This window comes from Gossypium hirsutum, chromosome D07 (genome assembly GCF_007990345.1).
Source record: "Gossypium hirsutum isolate 1008001.06 chromosome D07, Gossypium_hirsutum_v2.1, whole genome shotgun sequence".
Taxonomy (NCBI): domain Eukaryota; kingdom Viridiplantae; phylum Streptophyta; class Magnoliopsida; order Malvales; family Malvaceae; genus Gossypium; species Gossypium hirsutum.
Genome location: NC_053443.1, coordinates 1,836,819 through 1,855,452, shown reverse-complemented (window position 1 = coordinate 1,855,452; position 18,634 = coordinate 1,836,819). Strand labels below are relative to the sequence as shown.

At 34.4% G+C, this 18,634-nt stretch overlaps 1 protein-coding gene and 1 non-coding gene across 2 annotated transcripts; one reads left to right on the top strand and one right to left on the bottom strand.

Annotated features, from left to right (window-relative positions):
* Positions 1 to 1,804: 1,804 nt before the first annotated feature.
* LOC107942370 (protein SMALL AUXIN UP-REGULATED RNA 10) lies at positions 1,805 to 3,354 on the bottom strand. Its single transcript, XM_016876025.2, has 3 exons — positions 3,087 to 3,354; positions 2,152 to 2,682; positions 1,805 to 2,075 (listed from the first exon to the last, which is right to left on the bottom strand). Exons 2-3 carry the CDS (start codon positions 2,608 to 2,610, stop codon positions 2,061 to 2,063), a joined length of 474 nt encoding a protein of 157 aa, XP_016731514.1. The 5' UTR covers positions 2,611 to 2,682; positions 3,087 to 3,354; the 3' UTR covers positions 1,805 to 2,060.
* A 2,081-nt stretch (positions 3,355 to 5,435) lies between these two features.
* Positions 5,436 to 5,508, top strand: TRNAA-UGC (transfer RNA alanine (anticodon UGC)). Its single transcript has one exon. It is a non-coding gene; the product is annotated as a tRNA-Ala (tRNA).
* Positions 5,509 to 18,634: the final 13,126 nt, after the last annotated feature.

Here is an 18,634-nt window from a genome sequence, read left to right as displayed (position 1 = left end):
AGAAAAAAAGCCCATCACACCCTTCAATACCAAATATGGCCCATGGACAAGGATTTACCAAATCTACATATCATTGGCCCAAGCCCATGTTTCCAAAGAGCCTAGTCACTGCTATTTGCCAACTATGGCAAGTTGTCATATGAACAGACCACAAACTTCGGCCTAATTATGATTTTCTTCATTGTATTATACTCAATTTAAAAATTTTGTTGGATTGAGTTTTAGTTCGGTTGGCATGGGTATTGTTGTCAATGCAAGACGACATGGGTTCGAGTGCATTATTCTCTTATTATGGGTTGTGGAGGGGCTATGGATAGTTCTAAGTATTGTATAAAAAAGAACAAATATGATCAGAACCTATAATGAGATTATTCTAAAATAAAAAATTGTTTTTATACTTTAATTCAGTATAATTTAGTTAGTCCACATATATAATTTTTTTAAAAACATAAAACCGAAATCCCAGATTTTCATATTTCAATTATAATTATTAAAATAGATATATGAGTTGAAAAGAAATTCCAAACTCAATTTTATAATATAGGATGAAAACCATAACTTAATAATAAATTCATTCTTCATTTAGTGATTAGAACTAAAGAATAAGTATTAATAATAGTAGGAGAAGAAGACGTATGCCAATTAAAGTATAAAGATTAAATTTCTAATAAGTATAGTATATGGACAAAAATTTTGACCATTAATTCGTACCTTTTAATGATGTTAGTAATTTAGCCTAAGACATAACTTTAATTATAATAAAAATACCCATGTCAAATTAAAGTATAGGGACTAAATGCCCGAATTTATTATAATACAAGCGCATACCATAATTTGACCATGAACTCATTTTGGACTATGACATAGCACTAATAATAATAGGACCTATGCCAAAATAAAATACATGAAATAAATCTCAAATTTGCGTGGAGTACAGAGACAATGACCATAAACTCGTACCTATCAACGGGGTTAATGATTTGGATCAAGGCATAACATTAATAATAGTAAAGAGAACTTGTACTAAGTTATAGGGACTATATCCCCAAATTATGTATAGTAGGGGGCCAAAAACCTGACTTTTTGACCATAAATTGTTACCTAATATCATTTCTCTCACCGACATGTTGGTGAATAAACAAATTGAGAACTGTGGGTGTTGTTCTAGTACCAAATTGTTTTAGGGTTTAATGATTAGGCAGAAATGGGACAACTCATTCATAAGATTTGGTTGGAGCATACTTTCCAAAAGCACATGACAGTACAAATAATATATAATCACTTGCATTGCACCTCCCAACCAAAATAAAAATTGAGGGTTAAAATATGCTTTTAGTCCCTGTACTTTAAACGTTGAAGTCCTCCTACTTTATTGATTGAAAAATCTTAGTCCAATCATTAAAATCATAGGTATTTTCTGTCATTTTTGCTAACTTGGAATTTTGATTAGACTGTACAGAAACTACCAATGACGATGAACCTCAAATTATATACAAGTACAGGAACTAACAGCATATTTTAACCAAAACTGAGTATTTTTCATCCAACTACACTATAATACCATGTGCTAAAGGTTCCTAATATTCAATTCAACTGAACAGCAAACCAACAAAACGACGATCGGAATGTGGTTTATCTCATTCGAGACAAGACTCGAAACTGATGAACGAAGGGAGGTGATCTAACAGGGTAATTGACTCAACTATGCGAATTACAAGCCTAAAACCGGGTACTAAATCCGTAAAAGCTTAACCATCTTGCGGTTCGACATTGGATTTCCTAATCGGGGACTGATTCGTTATGGTTTTATGAACAATAAAAGTGTTCCATTACCAATCAAACATTATATGGCAATCACATTCAAGTAAAGGACACAAAGGTTTCACCATTTGCCCCCCTCAGTACATTCATTCCATAAAACCTGAATTTTTCTATCTAAAAAGCTTCCTACTGATTGCAAATTAACAAGAACAGAAGAAGGAAAGGAAAAGTTTTGCATACAAAAGAGATCTTGCTTTAACCTCGAAGTTCTTGGCACGATTACTCGTTCGGCCTGATGTTCAATGAATCTCCACCTGCAAATGAAAACATATAGGAACTTCATATTGGGGCACAGTTTATGAACAATAAATCATTTGAGGCAGGCATTACCTCTTCGGAAATCGAGTTATCAACTATAGGGTAACCTTTAGGATGGTTCTCTATACACTGCAAGAGATACTTGAAGATCTCGATCTCACACGGGAGAGTAAGGCCGCCATTATGATCGTACCCGAATTCATCCTTCGCTTTTTCCAACAAAACCTTAAAGACGGGATGAGTGAGGTACGTCGTGGGGATGATAAACCTCCGAAGCTCTGGCCCAACATAAACTGCCAAGTACCCTTTTGGAACATCAGGAGGCGGTTCAGGACTAGGGCAGCTTTCCTCATCGGAATCGCATGCCATAACATTCGTTAACCTTCGGTTAATCACTCGCCGGTTTTCTTCCGGATGCAGGGCGTTTGGCCTCGAGCCTAATGTCACAGTTTGCCACTTATGAAGGATTTCTTTTAGTTTAACAATTTGCCGGATTTTGGTCAACTTGCTACCACCATGATCATTCATCATTAAAACTTGACACCACAACAGTGAAAAATGAAATCCAGGATTGGAATTTTGTAGCGTTTTTTGGGTATTGCACTACATCATGTTCATACATTAATAAACATCCGAATTAGTACATTACAAAACATAAACCGAACCAATCTAAACCAGAATAACAAAACATACATTAGATCTGCAGAAAAACTAAGGCTAGCCTAATTTTCAATAACCTAATCATGATCATCCTCCAACAATGAAAAATCAATGTAAATTGAACCCTTTTTAAAAAGTGTAATCCAAATTCTGATATTTCTGACCAACAATTCAATTGAAACCTTAAACCATGCTAAGAAAAAAAAAACATTATCGACAAAACAACAAGACAAAACTGTCCCTTTCACATAAATTCTTCTTCTTTTTCCTTGTCATATCAACCTGACCCAGATTTTATTACTCAAAAAAAGTCAAATAGGAAGGAAAAATACAAACTTTATTAATACCTGAATATGGGGGAGGAATTAGCAAAGAACCCAATGAAGAAAAGCCATTGCAGAGGAGGAAAAGAAGAGGCTTTATGAGAATGGTTAAGCAAAAACTCTCCAATTAGAGAAATTGAAAGAATAAAAAGGAAAATTTTAAAAAAGATTAGAACATAAATATTGGGTTTTTTTAAATTGAAAATAAATAATGGTTAGGAAAATCAAAGTTGGGGTTGTTTTAAATTTGGAGGATTATTAATAAAAGTTGATGACTCAATGGCTAAAGCGAGTGTATCGGAGATTGGAGTTTTGTGCTTACTTTTTCGGTTCTTATACAGATTAGTGCTAACAAAGGCTAAGATGGATACTCAATTTGAGTTATATCAAAATTCTATTTTTAAGTTTGAGCTCGGTTAGAGACATGATTGAGTTGTTCAAATTCGAGCTCAAGTTCAATTAAGTTTGCTTATCAATTTTCATATTCAAGCTCAAGAGCGAATCCAAATTTTTTTTAGTAGAAGTTGAATTTTAATTATAATTTTGTCATGGAGCAAATATAAATTTATTATGTATTAATTTATAATTTTATCATTTTTGAAGCGATTAAATATATATTTTTTTCTATTTTTAGAGGGCTAAAGTGTAATTTTTATTATATATTAATCTATAATTTATATATAAGAGGATTGAATTGAAAATTTTTCATTTTGGAGCTAAAGTGCAATGTCCCTATATATTAAATTATAGTTTCTCTGTTTATAAGGGGATTGAATTGAAATTTTTTTTTTGGGGGATGGGGCAAGGCCCTGCCTGCCTCCCTTAGATTAACCTCCGGTCAAGCTTGCACTTGAGCTCAATTCAGCTCATACGTATTCAAGCTCAAACCCGACTCAATAATTAAGCTTAAGGTTTATAACATATATTAAAGGAAATAATGTAATGTAATAATATAAAACTATTTAAAATAAAAAATTTGATAAGGCTCGCAAGCCGATAAAACGAGTATTACTAAGTTTGAATTCGGCTTGACTGATAGCACAAACTTTAACTATATTCAATAGTTACCAAATTAAATTTGAGTTATTTTTAGTTGAACTCGAACAACTTATCAATACCAATATCGTATTTGCACCCCTAATCTTTTAAGTTTGATTCCCACTTTAGCATCACGATTGATTTACTCTCAAGTTTATCGTCGCTTAAATCACATTATGTGATACTTCATATATATATATTATGTTATTAGTTTATATTATTCTTAATTCTCATATATATATAGGGGTTTGAAAAGGATCAGATTTGTTAATCATATATTTAATTATGAACTTCATCTTTTTTATTTTACGAAAAATTAAAAGATTAATTTATTTATTATAATTTATCATCTAAATAAATATAAAATATTTTAGTTATTATGAAATTAAATTATAATTTTCAATATAATGTAATTTTCAATTAATATATACAATTCCTTTTTGAAGTTTTAAGTATAAATACATTGAAAATATAAAAAAACAATACATACAAATAACTATAAACAGGTATATCAGGTACGATAAGGTCAATAGCCAGAACATATTTAGACCTAGACCAGAATAAAACTACTCAGGACTTAAATATGGTGGGACATAAATCACAATAAATATGGGATAACTCATACATGGTTATCAATAATGGTAATATTATATTATTTGATGATATATTATTATTAGAGAAATTTAGTTCTCTCAATTTCAAAAGTGAACAACAAAAGACAATGGTAATAGTTTTCGTCAATGGTAAAGTAACAAATTTAGCCCTTAAAGTTTACATATTTTGTCAATCAACATTTACACATTCTGTCAATCAAATTGATCTTGATTTAATAAATTTAGGTCACAACATTTATACATTCTGTCGATATTTACACGTAATATATAAATATCAAGATCTAAACTTGTTATTATACGAATCAAAATTATGTACAATTGAAAGAGAACAGTCGTTGTGATTGATTACGATTAGTTGCTCACTTTTGAAATTGCCGTAGATTAAATTGCTCCACTTTTTAAAGAGAACAATTTACCCGACATCAAAATTAAAAAAGACTGGAGATGTATTTTTACCGTAAATACAAACCTTATAAATTTTATTTTGATTAATGTAACAAAAGGGGACCACCTTAATAACTCTTGCTTTGTTGTAGTTTTTTCTCTTTATATACCAACCGATACTAATTAGGACTTATGATGGTTCGGTTCATAATATACTTATAATGATAAAAATAAAAATAATAAATTTATTCAAAATATTCAATGAATAATACATTCGAGATTTAGCTGGCTACTTTCATCAGTAACATGTTTTGTCTGGAGACAGATGACCATAAAGGGGGATGTAGCTCAAATGGTAGAGCGCTCGCTTTGCATGCGAGAGGCACGGGGTTCGATCCCCCGCATCTCCATGTCATTTTATATTTTGATTCTACTTTAAATTTTGGTCAAATTTTTTTATTAGACCCTATACTTTGCCTAAATTATGGATTTGGCACCTATACTTTAATTTGATCAATTTTAATCATTTTACTTTTTTGAATTGGTCAATTTTAGTCCTGACCAAACGGTAGTAGCTAAATCCATGATTTTAGTAGCTATGTTTTCAAATTTTGAATTTTTTATCTTAATAAAAACGATAGTTGTTAAATCTATTAACTAGATTTTTGTAGTAATATGTAAAAATAGTAAGTTAATATATGTCATTACACATTTGATAATATGGTCAAGACTAAAATTTTAAAATTCTAAAAGCACATGGACTGAAAATCACCAAATTTAAAATATAAGGATTAATCCACAATTTTACATAGTACAGGTACTAACAATAGAATTTAACCTTAAATTTTGGTTGTTACTTTTTTTGGGCTTTCTAGTGGGATTTTGGATTGCCAAAGAACTACCAAGAGGTCTGCTTCTTATTTGCAATATGGGTTCATTTCCTATGCTTTGATTCTATGGAAATTGTTATTTATTAAGAAAAATGACATCTTTTTAATTCATCACACTTCACCATTATTTTTAATTTTATCAGAACCAATTTCACTATCCATCTAAACGAACCTTCAAGAAAATATCAATAAATGAATATCTTTGCACACACCTCACCGTTATAGTAATTAATATTTCTTTATATTCCTACTTTAATTTTTAATTTCTTATGAATCAATCTTACTATTCATCCAAATAAACCCTTAGAAGAAACCAATTTTTCATTTATAACATCACTACAGTAATTAATACCACCTTACAGTTATTTTTAATTTCAAGGTGGATTCAAATAAATTGCTAGAATATATTTTTCATCTACTACAATGTATTGACCACAAAGGACTTGTGGGCAATTTATGTAAGTACTCTCTTAGCTATGTCCCAATAAAAGAAAGGTTTAGTTAATTTGACATGCATTATCTGTCTGTCTATATGAAGTCATTGAAAGAAAGCAGCCTAGGACATGACCCATGGTTAACCCTAAGAATTAGTGGTTGTTGTTGTTGACAACTTTCCAAGTTAAATCTATCACTTATGACATGCATGACCCTATAAGGAATTATTGAATTAATGGTGGTGAAAATAATTATATATAGTAGGTTGGAAATTTATGAAATTATAAGTTAATATCAGCGACAGATATGAGTATTTAAAAATAGTAAATTTGTTATAGACTCCTTTAAAGTAATATTTTAACTTCGCTTTTGAGTAAAGAGTTAATTGTTTCTTAAGTAAAAGTTCGGGTTTAAATATTGTAGATGAAAAAAACAATGTTAGAAGAATTTTTGCCTTTTGTTTAAGAATTTGATCTGGGTTTTAAATTTAATTAAGATCTAATTTGATTACCGATTATCGAAGGCATAACAACATGGAATCTATTTAATCTCTTGCCCCAAACTGATGTTTAGGTTGGTAGAGATTTAGGGGATTAGGCCTCTAGAAGGTTTAAGCTTGTGGTGATGAATAAATGGTAGCTAATTATATATTGCTTAATTCTATGGTAAGTTTGAGAACGAAACATAGAAGCAAATGAAGCACACTGTGAGTCAAATGCATGAACCACTCAGCCAAATTTACTTCATTGTGAAGAATTTGTTAATCGGAGGTGTGAGACAAAAGCATAGTCTCCAAATGCTGGACAGATTCTGTGTTGCTGTCAATGTGATTGCCTGCTTTGGATCCTTTGTTGGGCCCCATTTGTGAATGGGTTAATTCAATCAAATATCTTAAACTATCGTTTAGTTTTTAAATTAGTCCCTAAACTTTAAAATATTTTAATAGAATCCTCGAGCTATCAAGATTGTATCAATCAAGTCCTAGCAGTCAATTTAGGCATTAATTCTAGTTTGAATTGAGTTGAAGCATATTTTTTAAAAAAATGGGTCAAATTTTAAACATAGTGTACATGAGCGCATCTAGGGGTAGGTATTGGCCTTGCCCCCAAGCTAAGAGGTATAATATCAATTTCAGCTCCTTTCTAAACAAGTTTTTTTTTTACTTTTAGCCCCTCAAACTTCTAAAATTTTATTCTGCCCTCCTCTCTCAATAACAAAATTGTTAGCTGCACCCCTGATTGTGTACCTAATATAAAGAAGTGTTCATACTTTTTTTTGGAGAGTAAAGTAGGCACCAAAAGCCTAGAAATTACAATGTTTCAAATTCTAATGCTCATGACATCATTCATATGCAAATTCCATGCACCAAGGATTGGCTCCTTGAGCAGCTCTAATTCATTTCAATAAAACCCAAGCTGGCCATACGGCAAATATACGTGTTTTACATATGTTCTAAATTAAATTTGAGTTGACATTTAATATTTAAGCTAGTGATTAGATTAATGGAAATATTTGATTAACACGATAATTTAAAGGCTCGAGAACGTTATAAAATTTAAAACCAACTTAAAATCTATGTGAGCGTTTGATTGGCACGATGCTAATACTTGAATTCAAAGGATCACAACTCCGTACTCATATCATATGAATTACTGATGGACTGAGAGGGTGATAGACATATTGATTGATAGGTTCCACCTAAATGAGGTCTGATTGCACCTAAAGAAATCCTATATGGCTTTTGTTATTTAGTAGCAGTTGGTACGAAACAGTACAAAAACAAAAGGGACGTAATTGTAAATACTTGTTTCCCCTCGTTACCTAAACTACAAACCCTATTGTTCCTTTCTCATATGACAAAATCTTTTACTCTTTTCACTGTTGATTACATCTCAGATTAGCCTGCATATTTAAGACCAAAGAGGGTTTTAAGAACACGGCTTATTAGCATTTTAAGGCGAATTTAGGGACACGGGCAAGAGTTTTTGATCCCTCAAAATAGGAAAATTGTAATTCAATCTTCTTTTCAATGATTAAATTAAAAATTAATAAATAATAAAATTGCACCTTGTAGAGACGTAAAAATTGGTTTCGGGTCGCTAAATGTGGCGATCTAGTGAAAAAGTTTGGAAACTGAAGTTTGATTTTAAAATAAAGAGGGAGTCGCCACCGATCCTTTTCCTAGGTGTGATCGGACACCTATTAGATTCATTTTTTTTAAAACAAAAGGAAGGCTGAATTTAGGTCTACGTTAAAAGCCAGAGGAAAATTAGGGTTCGGGAGTCGGTTACGCGCGAGGAAGGTATTAGCACCCTCGCGATGCCCAAAAATTGGTATCTCATAAACACATGTTGTCTTAATTTTCAAAAATGCGAATTCAATGTAAAGTTTAGTTATGATCCAAAAAAAACGAGAAATTTTAGTTTATTCCGGTTTTTGAGAAGGGTATGCCGTTTTAACACGAGTCAATTGACGTTCACCCAATATAGCGATGAACTCGATGACTTAATGTTAAATCGGTACATTTCCTTGTTTATTGAAATTAATTAGCAAAACAAGTATATGATTTTCGAAATAATGCAAAGTAAATTGATATGAAATAAAAATAAATAAATGATAGGGCTAGGCATATATTGAAACAAATAACCAATGTGACAATAATATTAAAATGATAAAGATCTATACGACATTTAGCGCAATACTAGAATTAAACACGAAATAGAAACAATGAATATATACATAAGATGGTATAAAAATATGTACATGAAAATGTATAAGAACTATATATAACTAGTAATATTAAAAATATATAGAACATATATAGAACATATACAATACGTACATACCTTAGAAATGATAATAATAATAAGAAAACTATTTCGTACACTACACACATACTTATACATATATATATAAATAATAGTATTAGAAATCATATAGTATAAAGATATATAACTGATAATATTAAAATATATACATGATATTACATATAAACTATCCATATAATATATAAAAAAATTGACTATTAATACGTACTAAAAATATATACGGAGGTAAGAGGCATACACTAATAAATATAATAATAATAACCATGTAATACAATACAAAAAAGTAAATATAATAAAATGATATTAAAATAAAGTCATTAAAAACAGTAATATATGTATATATACATCTAATAAGAATATATAGTAATGTTAATGATAATAATAAAAATAATAATAATATTGAAATACAAAAGCTATTATAATAAAAAATATTAAAATAAAGTAATAAAAACATTACTACATATATATATACATACATGAAGATATACACTAATGTACAATAATAATAATAATAATAATAATAATAATAATAATATTGAAATACAAAAAATGTAATATTTAATAAAGAAACAAAAACAAATAAAAAAGGACTAAAATTGAACTAATAACAAAGTTTTGGGGCAAATGTGAAAGGAAATAAAGAGAAAAGGGCTTATTTGAGCGTGCACAAAACATAGGGGGACCGAAACAACAATTATTCCTTTCCATTAAAACGCAGCACATTAGCGGGGACTAAATCGAAAAGCGCGAGAAATTATGGGGCCAAATTGGAAATAAGAAAAATAACTTAATTGCAAAACCCTGAAAAAGCGGAAGGACCGCGCACATAAATAACCCATTCAAACAAAACACGCGGATCCTCTTGGAGGGTCGGGTCGGATGGGTCGGGCATGGTCAAAACGACGTCGTTTTGGGGCTTAAGTGTAGCCCTCAAAACGACGTCGTTTTGGAGGGCTATATAAGGCATAAACTAACCAAAAAAATCATTTGGGGAGAGGGAAAGAAAAAAAAAGAGGGAAGAGAGAAGGGAGAGAGAAGGGAGGGGGGAAGGGGAATCCGGCCAGGAGGTCAGTCACCGGACGGCCACCGGAGGCTCGCCAGCGCCGGCGCCGGCCACCGCACGCGGTGGCTGAAAAGGTAAAAATTTATATTTTTTTATTTTTTATTTTTTTGTATTTTCTTTTATGTTTTAATATATGTATAGGTTAAAAAAACTTAAAACCGAATTTAAAATAGAAAGAAAAAAAAAGAAATCACCTTAAGGTTTCTTAAGCTTTTAATCCTTTGATCTTGGTGTTTTGATAATATTCAATACTGATCTATTGTTGCTCCTGAAAACTAATCTGTATTCTCTGCTTCTTTGTTTTTAAACTGCCGAAAATAAGAAAAAGAAAAAACAGAAAAAAAAGACCCCCTTTGAATATATTTGAATGAATATCAAAAACGAAAAAAGAAGCCAACCCCCCTGTTACATTGATTCTCTTTCGGCTTTTATAGCCGATTACATGTGATTTTCACTGCTCTCTGCTTGTTTTGCTTTTGTTTTGCATGTTTCTCCATTCATTTCCTGTCTTCTTCTGTTTATTCTTTCCCCCATCCCTCGCATGCTGTTGTTTTTGTCTCTATTACAGGTGTGTCAGGTGTGGGTGGTGTCAGACGCATGGAGGAGAAGGGCATGCGCGGGGTGTGGTGGTGGTGCGCAAGGTGGCCCATGGTTGGCCTAGCATGCGGCGGCTGGAGGCTTGGGGAGCTGCTAGGGTTTCCTCTTTTTTTTGGAAAATGTTTAGTGGGCTAGGTTGATTTGGGCCTGTTGGGCTAGTCTTTTAGTTTTGTACTTTGGACTTTATTTATTTGGTTTATTGGGTTTTGTTATTGGGTTTTGGGGGTGGCCCAAAATTGGCCTGTACAGCTGCCCCTCTTTGCTCATTGTCGTGTAACGGGAATGGAGCAAAGACATAATGAAAGGCCAATTTTGCCTGGTCTTGCTGGGTCTTGACTTCATTGGTGCTCTTCTAGTTCGGATAATCTTCTTCCAGTCCACTGCATCTTGTAGCTTTAGATGCAATCCACTACATCTTCTGACATATGCCTTGTAGCTTCGATCTACTCCAATGTAACTTCAAGGATATGAGATTTGTGGCTTTGATCTGCTTCCATGTAGCTTCATAAAGATGAGGTCTACAGCTTTAATCTGCTCTTCTATCGCTTCTGTGAGATGAAATTTGCGATCTTCTCTTCAGTAACTCTAGCAAGGCAAGATCTGATATTCTCGATCAGCTCCACTGCAACTTCAGGGAGTCAAGACTTGCAACTTTGACCTGCTCCATTGCAACTTCAGGGAGGCCACATTTGGTGTCTTTCATCAACTTCAATCTTTATTCTTACTTGGCATGTGATCTTGAGCCCAACTCATTTCTCGCAATATGAATTGACTCTTTAAAAACAGACATTAAAAACAAAAACTAAAGATATCTCAACATGTGAACTGAGGCTCAACTCACTTTTCGCAATATGAGTTGATTTTTTTTTAGAACAGAAATTGAAATTACCTCAGCGTGTTCTGAGGTTCAACTCACCTCTCGCAATATGAGTTGATTTTGAAAAAGTAGAAATTAAAAGGTTCAACCCACCTCTCGCAATATGAGTTGATTTTTGAAAACAGAATTTGCCAAACAGATTTTGAAAATTCCTCGGCATGTGACCCGAGGCTCAACTCACCTCTCGCAATATGAGTTGAAATTAAAACACACAAAAAATTGAAAATACCTCAGCGTGCCCCGAGGCTCAACTCACCTCTAGCAATATGAGCTGATTTTGAAAAAGTAGAAATTAAAAGGTTCAACCTACCTCTCGCAATATGAGTTGATTTTTTTGGAAGTAGAATTTGAAAATACCTCGGCGTGCCCCGAGGCTCAACTCACCTCTCGCAATATGAGTTGATTTTTGAAAAATATAAATTGAACAGGAATTGAAAATACCTCAGCGTGTCCTGAGGCTCAACTCATTTCTCGCAATATGAGTTGATTTTTTTTTATTTTTTTTAACAACAGAAATTGAAATTACCTCAGCGTGTCCTGAGGCTCAACTCACCTCTAGCAATATGAGTTGATTTTGAAAAAGTAGAAATTAAAAGGTTCAACCCACCTCTCGCAATATGAGTTGATTCTTGACAAACAGAAATTGAAATTACCTCATCGTGTCCTGAGGCTAGGCTCAACTCACCTCTCGCAATATGAGTCAATTTAAAACATAAACTAAAAATACCTCGGCGCGCCCCGAGGCTCAACTCACTTCTCGCAATATGAGTTGATTTTGAAAAACAGAAATTAAAAGGTTCAACCCACCTCTCGCAATATGAGTTGATTTTTGAAAACCAGAAATTAAAAGGTTCAACTCACCTCTCGCAATATGAGTTGATTTTTGAAAACCAGAAATTAAAAGGTTCAACTCGCCTCTCGTAATATGAGTCAATTTAAAACATAAACTAAAAATACCTCGGCGTGCCCCGAGGCTCAACTCACTTCTCGCAATATGAGTTGATTTTGAAAAACAGAAATTAAAAGGTTCAACCCACCTCTCGCAATATGAGTTGATTTTTGAAAACCAGAAATTAAAAGGTTCAACTCACCTCTCGCAATATGAGTCAATTTAAAACATAAACTAAAAATACCTCGGCGTGCCCTGAGGCTCAACTCACTTCTCGCAATATGAGTTGATTTTGAAAAACAGAAATTAAAAGGTTCAACCCACTTCTCGCAATATGAGTTGATTTTTGAAACTTAATTTGAAAAGCAGATTTTGAAAATACCTCAATGTGTCTTGAGGCTCAACTCATTTCTCGCAAAATGAGTTGAATTTTGAAAACAGAAATTGAAATTACCTCAACGTGTCTTGAGGCTCAACTCATTTCTCGCAATATGAGTTGAATTTTGAAAAGCAAAAATTGAAAATACCTCAATGTGTCTTGAGGCTCAACTCATTTCTCGCAATATGAGTTGAATTTTGAAAAGCAGAAATTGAAATTACCTCAACGTGTCTTGAGGCTCAACTCATTTCTCGCAATATGAGTTGAATTTTTGAAACAGAAATAAAAGCATCAGAATACCAAAACATGTTATCTGGTGGAACTCAGATGTCTTTTCCTTTAATTCAATACAACTATCATCACATCTTCTTATTCTACTGGAGTACCTGTACATGTCATGCGTGATGTTATCATGATATGCACATGTTTGTCTTAAATGCCTTTATGCCTACATGATTATGCTATGCGCCTTAGGCATGTTTGTCGTATGTCCCTTTCCGTCATGATTTTTGATGATCTGTGTTCATTGCTTTGACTCTTGACTTTCTCTTCAGGCCCTGTACCCGTCCTCTGGCTTCACGAGTAATCTGCGTTTCTCAGTTATCGCTCTCTTGCCCCTGGTTGAACTTTGTCCTTGCGTTGAGGCTCTTGTACTTATCAAATTCTCATCCGGGTAATGCTCAACATTTCTTTTGTTTAGAGCATGTCATTTCAAAATACTCTAGATCTTCAACGCATGAACTCTTCCACATTTCTTAATCAAGAATCTTTTTAAGTATGTCTTCTTGCGTATAAATTTTCGAGCTGCTAAAAATCTTTCAAATACTGTAGTCTTGCTGCTTGACTCACTTCTTGAATCTTTTTACTTATTGGGCCCAAACCTGCTTCATTAGGACGTCCTTTCGGGTTTTCATCCTAATTTTTGTTTATCAAGACACCCTTTTCAGGTTTTCATCTCGATCTTCTTCTTTTTTTTTTAAGGCGTTATCACTCATTGCCCATCAGGGCTCTATTACGGACGTAGTACGCTGCCCTAATACTCGGTTGGTATTTTGACCCAAAATCTGAAGAAATAATCGTGTTTTGCTCAGCCCCACTGTAATTTTAGGGTCCATTCCACTGTAATTTGGGATACAAGGTTGGCACTATCCTTAAACCATTCCACTGCAATTCATGGCTATAGGATCTGTATACTACTGTAACTCAAGGGTGTATGATCTGTAATTTGTTCCATCGACTGATATTTTTGACAGAAAATCTGAGGAGATAAACTCAATTTGAGCTCAAATATTTCCAACCCTTACACTTGGTAAGCTCTTGAACAACCGACTGGTTTCAGGTTCCTGTACTATTTAGAAGCTTTAGAGTAATATGCAAAATTCCTTTTGTAAAAGTATGATTAGTCCATTAATCATTATTTCAATGCGAAATGCTTGAAAAGGATCAAACTGATGGACAAGAAGAAAATCGGTTAAGAGCATAGCTTGAAACAAACAAGTTGAACAATGAGAGTAAATGCATGTTTATTGGAAGCTTATTTTGAAAAGAATAAGATAATCAAAGATAAATTCAGAAATGGGTAAAATGGAAAGCTAAGTGCCCCAAATATCGCCGCCTGAGCTTCTCTGTACAAACTCCTTTTGAGAATATTTTGAGTTCCACATGTGTTTAGGGGATTCAGAGTACTTTGTCAATGCTCCAAGACGTAGCATACTTCTTCACTGTCAATTTAAGTATAGCAAGACTACCATATGCCCCACCTTTGAACAAGATTTGAGATGCCTTTTTCAGGTTTTCAACTCAAAACCCCTTTGGTCTCAAGGTGCCCTTTACGGGTTTTCACCTTGACCTCTCCATTTTCTTTTCTTTTTTCTTTTTTTTGCTTTTGAATGAATGAAGGTCACAAGGCGCCCTTTGCAGGTTTTCACCTTGGCCACTCCTTTTCAAGTATTTCTGGACTGAATCCGAATTTAGGATTGGATTAGTGTTCTTTCGGGGAAAGCCTCCTTTACCGCATAAAGTTCTTAAGCATCCATTTCCCTTTGAAATCCTTTTGTATAGCAAGGATCTTCTGCAATACCAAGTTCCTACTATGAAATTCCTTTAGGTGAACCATTTCCGCCATAACTCAGCATCATAGGCGTTTGACCTTCAAACCCTTTTCTGCAGTCAAGTTTAATGAAGACATTTTACTTCATCCAATCCTTGATTCAATCAAAGCTTGGAGAAAAAGAATCTTAATTTCCATGGACAGAATCACCTCTAATGCCCCAGTGAAGGTCCTGGTCAACTTTAATGAGCACAAAGAGTAAAAGGTAGCTTCTTATGTCAATATTTACAAGTCTCGGTCACCTTCTATAACTTTTCTTGATTTTTGTATCTTTCTTTTGGCAGCCTTTGTTGCATTGTGATATGACATTGTATAGTTACGCATTAAAACATGATTCTTTCTGGCATTTGATTTTTTTTTGTTTTTTTCTTGTCCTTTTTTTCGTTTTGTTTTTTTTTTGTTTTGTTTTTTTTCTTTTCATGACTGTTGACCTTATAATATTGGCATATGAAGCTACATTCATCTTCTTGGTGAAGCAATTGACGGCCACGACGATGATGTCGACTGGAAGCTTTTGACGAGATCATCCCTAGAATATCTATGCCCCACGTATTGAAAAGTTTGTGAAGAGATGAAAGAAGCACGTGAGTCTTGATGTCATAACTGATGCTATTCCCTTCCCATGGTGGACCAACAACATCTGATCCTCATTGATTAGCTTGGCTATTGCAGAACCATTGTCATGTGTTCTCTAGACACCCTTATGGACCTCTTTCCAGATGTTCCTAAGTGCGTCTTAATATGATCGTGCAAAAACATCCTTAAATTCTTAGAAATAACTCAATAGTCTTGCCTTATTTTTGCGGTGAGCTAGGTTTCGATCTTCATCACTTTCCCAAGCTCACAATGTCAGCTGACCCTTTGTAAGTTAGGGTTTGTTTTTCATCTCATTCTGTTATCCTTCACGAATCAGAAGATGGACACAGTCTCTGTCATCTTCAAAGTCCTGAGATTCCTCTAGACACACATCTTGCTCCAAAGGGAGTTAGTAACAGTGTCGCTCGTGACATTGATATCTGGGGACCCACTGTGGGTATGAAGGAAAATTCTAGAGAATAAATGATTCTAAGGATGATTATTTGTATAGGATGATCATGAATGTAAAATAAAAGAATGAAAGTCCAAATAATAAAAGAATCTATAAATAGAAGAAAATTTACTCAAAAAGATGCATTTCATTGAAATAAAAATCTTGGACCGAAACCTATTTCTCAAAAGAAATCTTATCACCTCTAGGTCTTAAGGCAATAAGTATGTTTTGAATATTACTCTAGATTAGCTTTAAAAGTACACGGATCTTTTCCACTGTCCCATTGTTCAAGACACTCCCAAGTATGTGAAATTCGGAGGTGGGTGATATCGAGGTCATGGTTGAGTTGGGTACGAATTAGAAGCATAGTGGCTTCCTATTCCCACCACATGGGTTTCTGGCTCTTTTTTCTTCATGGGTGCTGCCCTTTTGAGCTCTCAGGGCATTCCATCCTTCCATTTTTGATGGCATTCTCTATAAGTTCCCCGGATATCACAATGTTCGCAAAGTCTTTCGTAGCACTTCCTACCAACTTGTCATAGAATGGTGCTCTCAGAGTATTGATGAAAAGGACTGTTATCTCAGTCTTAGTCAATGGTGGTTCCACTTGAGCCGATATATCTCTCCACCTTTGAGCATATTGCCTAAAGGTTTCTGCTGGTTTCTTTTCCATCCTTTGTAGAGTCATTCGATCAAGCACCATGTCAGACACATGCTTGTACTGTTCACAAAATGCTGATGCTAAGTCTTTCCATGATCGGATCCTTTCTTTACTAAGTTGATTATACCATCGAAGAGCCAATCCGACTAAGCTGTCTTGGAAACAGTGTATTAGCAACTTATCTTTATTCATGTGACTCGTCATTTTTTGGCAAAACATGACAAGATGCGTTCTTGGACATCTCGTTCCGTCGTATTTTTCAAAATCTGGTGCTTTAAACTTCGGAGGTAGAACCAGATCAGGCACCAGACTGAGCTCCTTGGCACTTAATGCAGAGAAGACTTTAGCGCCTTCGATTGCCTTGAGCCTTTCTTCAAAACTCCTATACTTGCCCTAAACATCATGATCGTCTAATTTCAACATGGCTATCTCTACTGGGTCATCCCGATCTGGAATATTGGGATCAACGGGATTACCTCCGGGGTTTGATACAGATATACCTTGCCCTAAATGAGTAGGTGGTACAGGTCGTTGCTCCAAGCCTACAGGCTCCTTTTGAGGACATCCTCTTTGCGTTACATGAACGTGAGGCGGGGTGAATCTTGGGGGATAAAACGGATCCTGATCATGGTTAACTCTTGACTGAGGTTCTATAACGTCAGGACTCTGCATAAGTCCATTCCCTTTAACAAAAGCTGACATCATCTCCATCATTTTGGCCATTTGATCCCTTTGCTTGAGTGATTCCTCTCGAGACCTTACCATCAGATCTCTCGTTTCCTGTTGTGATTTAGCCAACTATTCTTGCAATTCTCTTTGGGCCTTTTCCATTCTTTCAATTCTCTCATTGAATTCAGCCTCTATAGTTCTAGCTCTTAGTCGCGTCTTATACGAATGGCGTGATTCCAGACTCGTAGCGTTACAACTGTAGATCATACGGTTTCAGCCTCAGTGAATGATTAAGGGACATGTACATGCAATGAATGGATGAATGAATAAATGGCAGATGAATGTCAGTCATGAATATGCAAAAATTTGGTGTTAATTTCAAGATAGCCCCTATTTAGGCATTTCCTTAATTAAAAGAGTCTATTACACAACATTTCGGCCATTCGTATAATTGACTCCTCCATCAGAAACCCATTTTTGGCAACCAATATCTAATCAACACCTTCCTAATATGATGCCTATGATGCATGATGAAAAATAGAAATACAGACAAACAACTTTGGTTAGCATAACACATATGAACAGAGAAAAACTGTGGAAAATCTAACAAATTAAGCTACTTGGTCCAGTGGACTCGATTCCCTTGTTTAGAAAGCACAAATGTAAAAGAAATAGAAGGTAAAATGTGTTTTTCCCGTGTACTTATTTTGGTGACTACTAAACGAGCGGAGGTTCGGCATGGCTCTAGTTGGATGGCTCGTATGGTTCACTATATGCGGTTTTGGTTCTAGATGGGTACTCGAATCGTCTGCACTGTCATCTACTAAGATTAGTACAGAGCCTCGGTCATGGCCCATCATAGGCTTACGAGATCAATTCGAGGGATTACATTTACTTATGCCTATGCGGAGGGACAAGTTAACTCACGAAAGCATAAGTCATATGTAACCCGAAAGTATTCACTAGCCTGTGCGGAGGAACGAGTTAACTCACGAAGGCGTAGTGTTTACTTTCTCTTAACAGGGACGGAGCCCGGGTATAGAGCTCATGTTATGCAACAAAAATGCACGTGCACGGTGTGTGGGGAGAAACTTGTAAACCTTTACGT

Excerpts from the sequence above, each read along its gene's own strand:
- LOC107942370 (XM_016876025.2), bottom strand. The coding sequence starts at position 2,610 with ATGATGAATGATCATGGTGGTAGCAAGTTGACCAAAATCCGGCAAATT.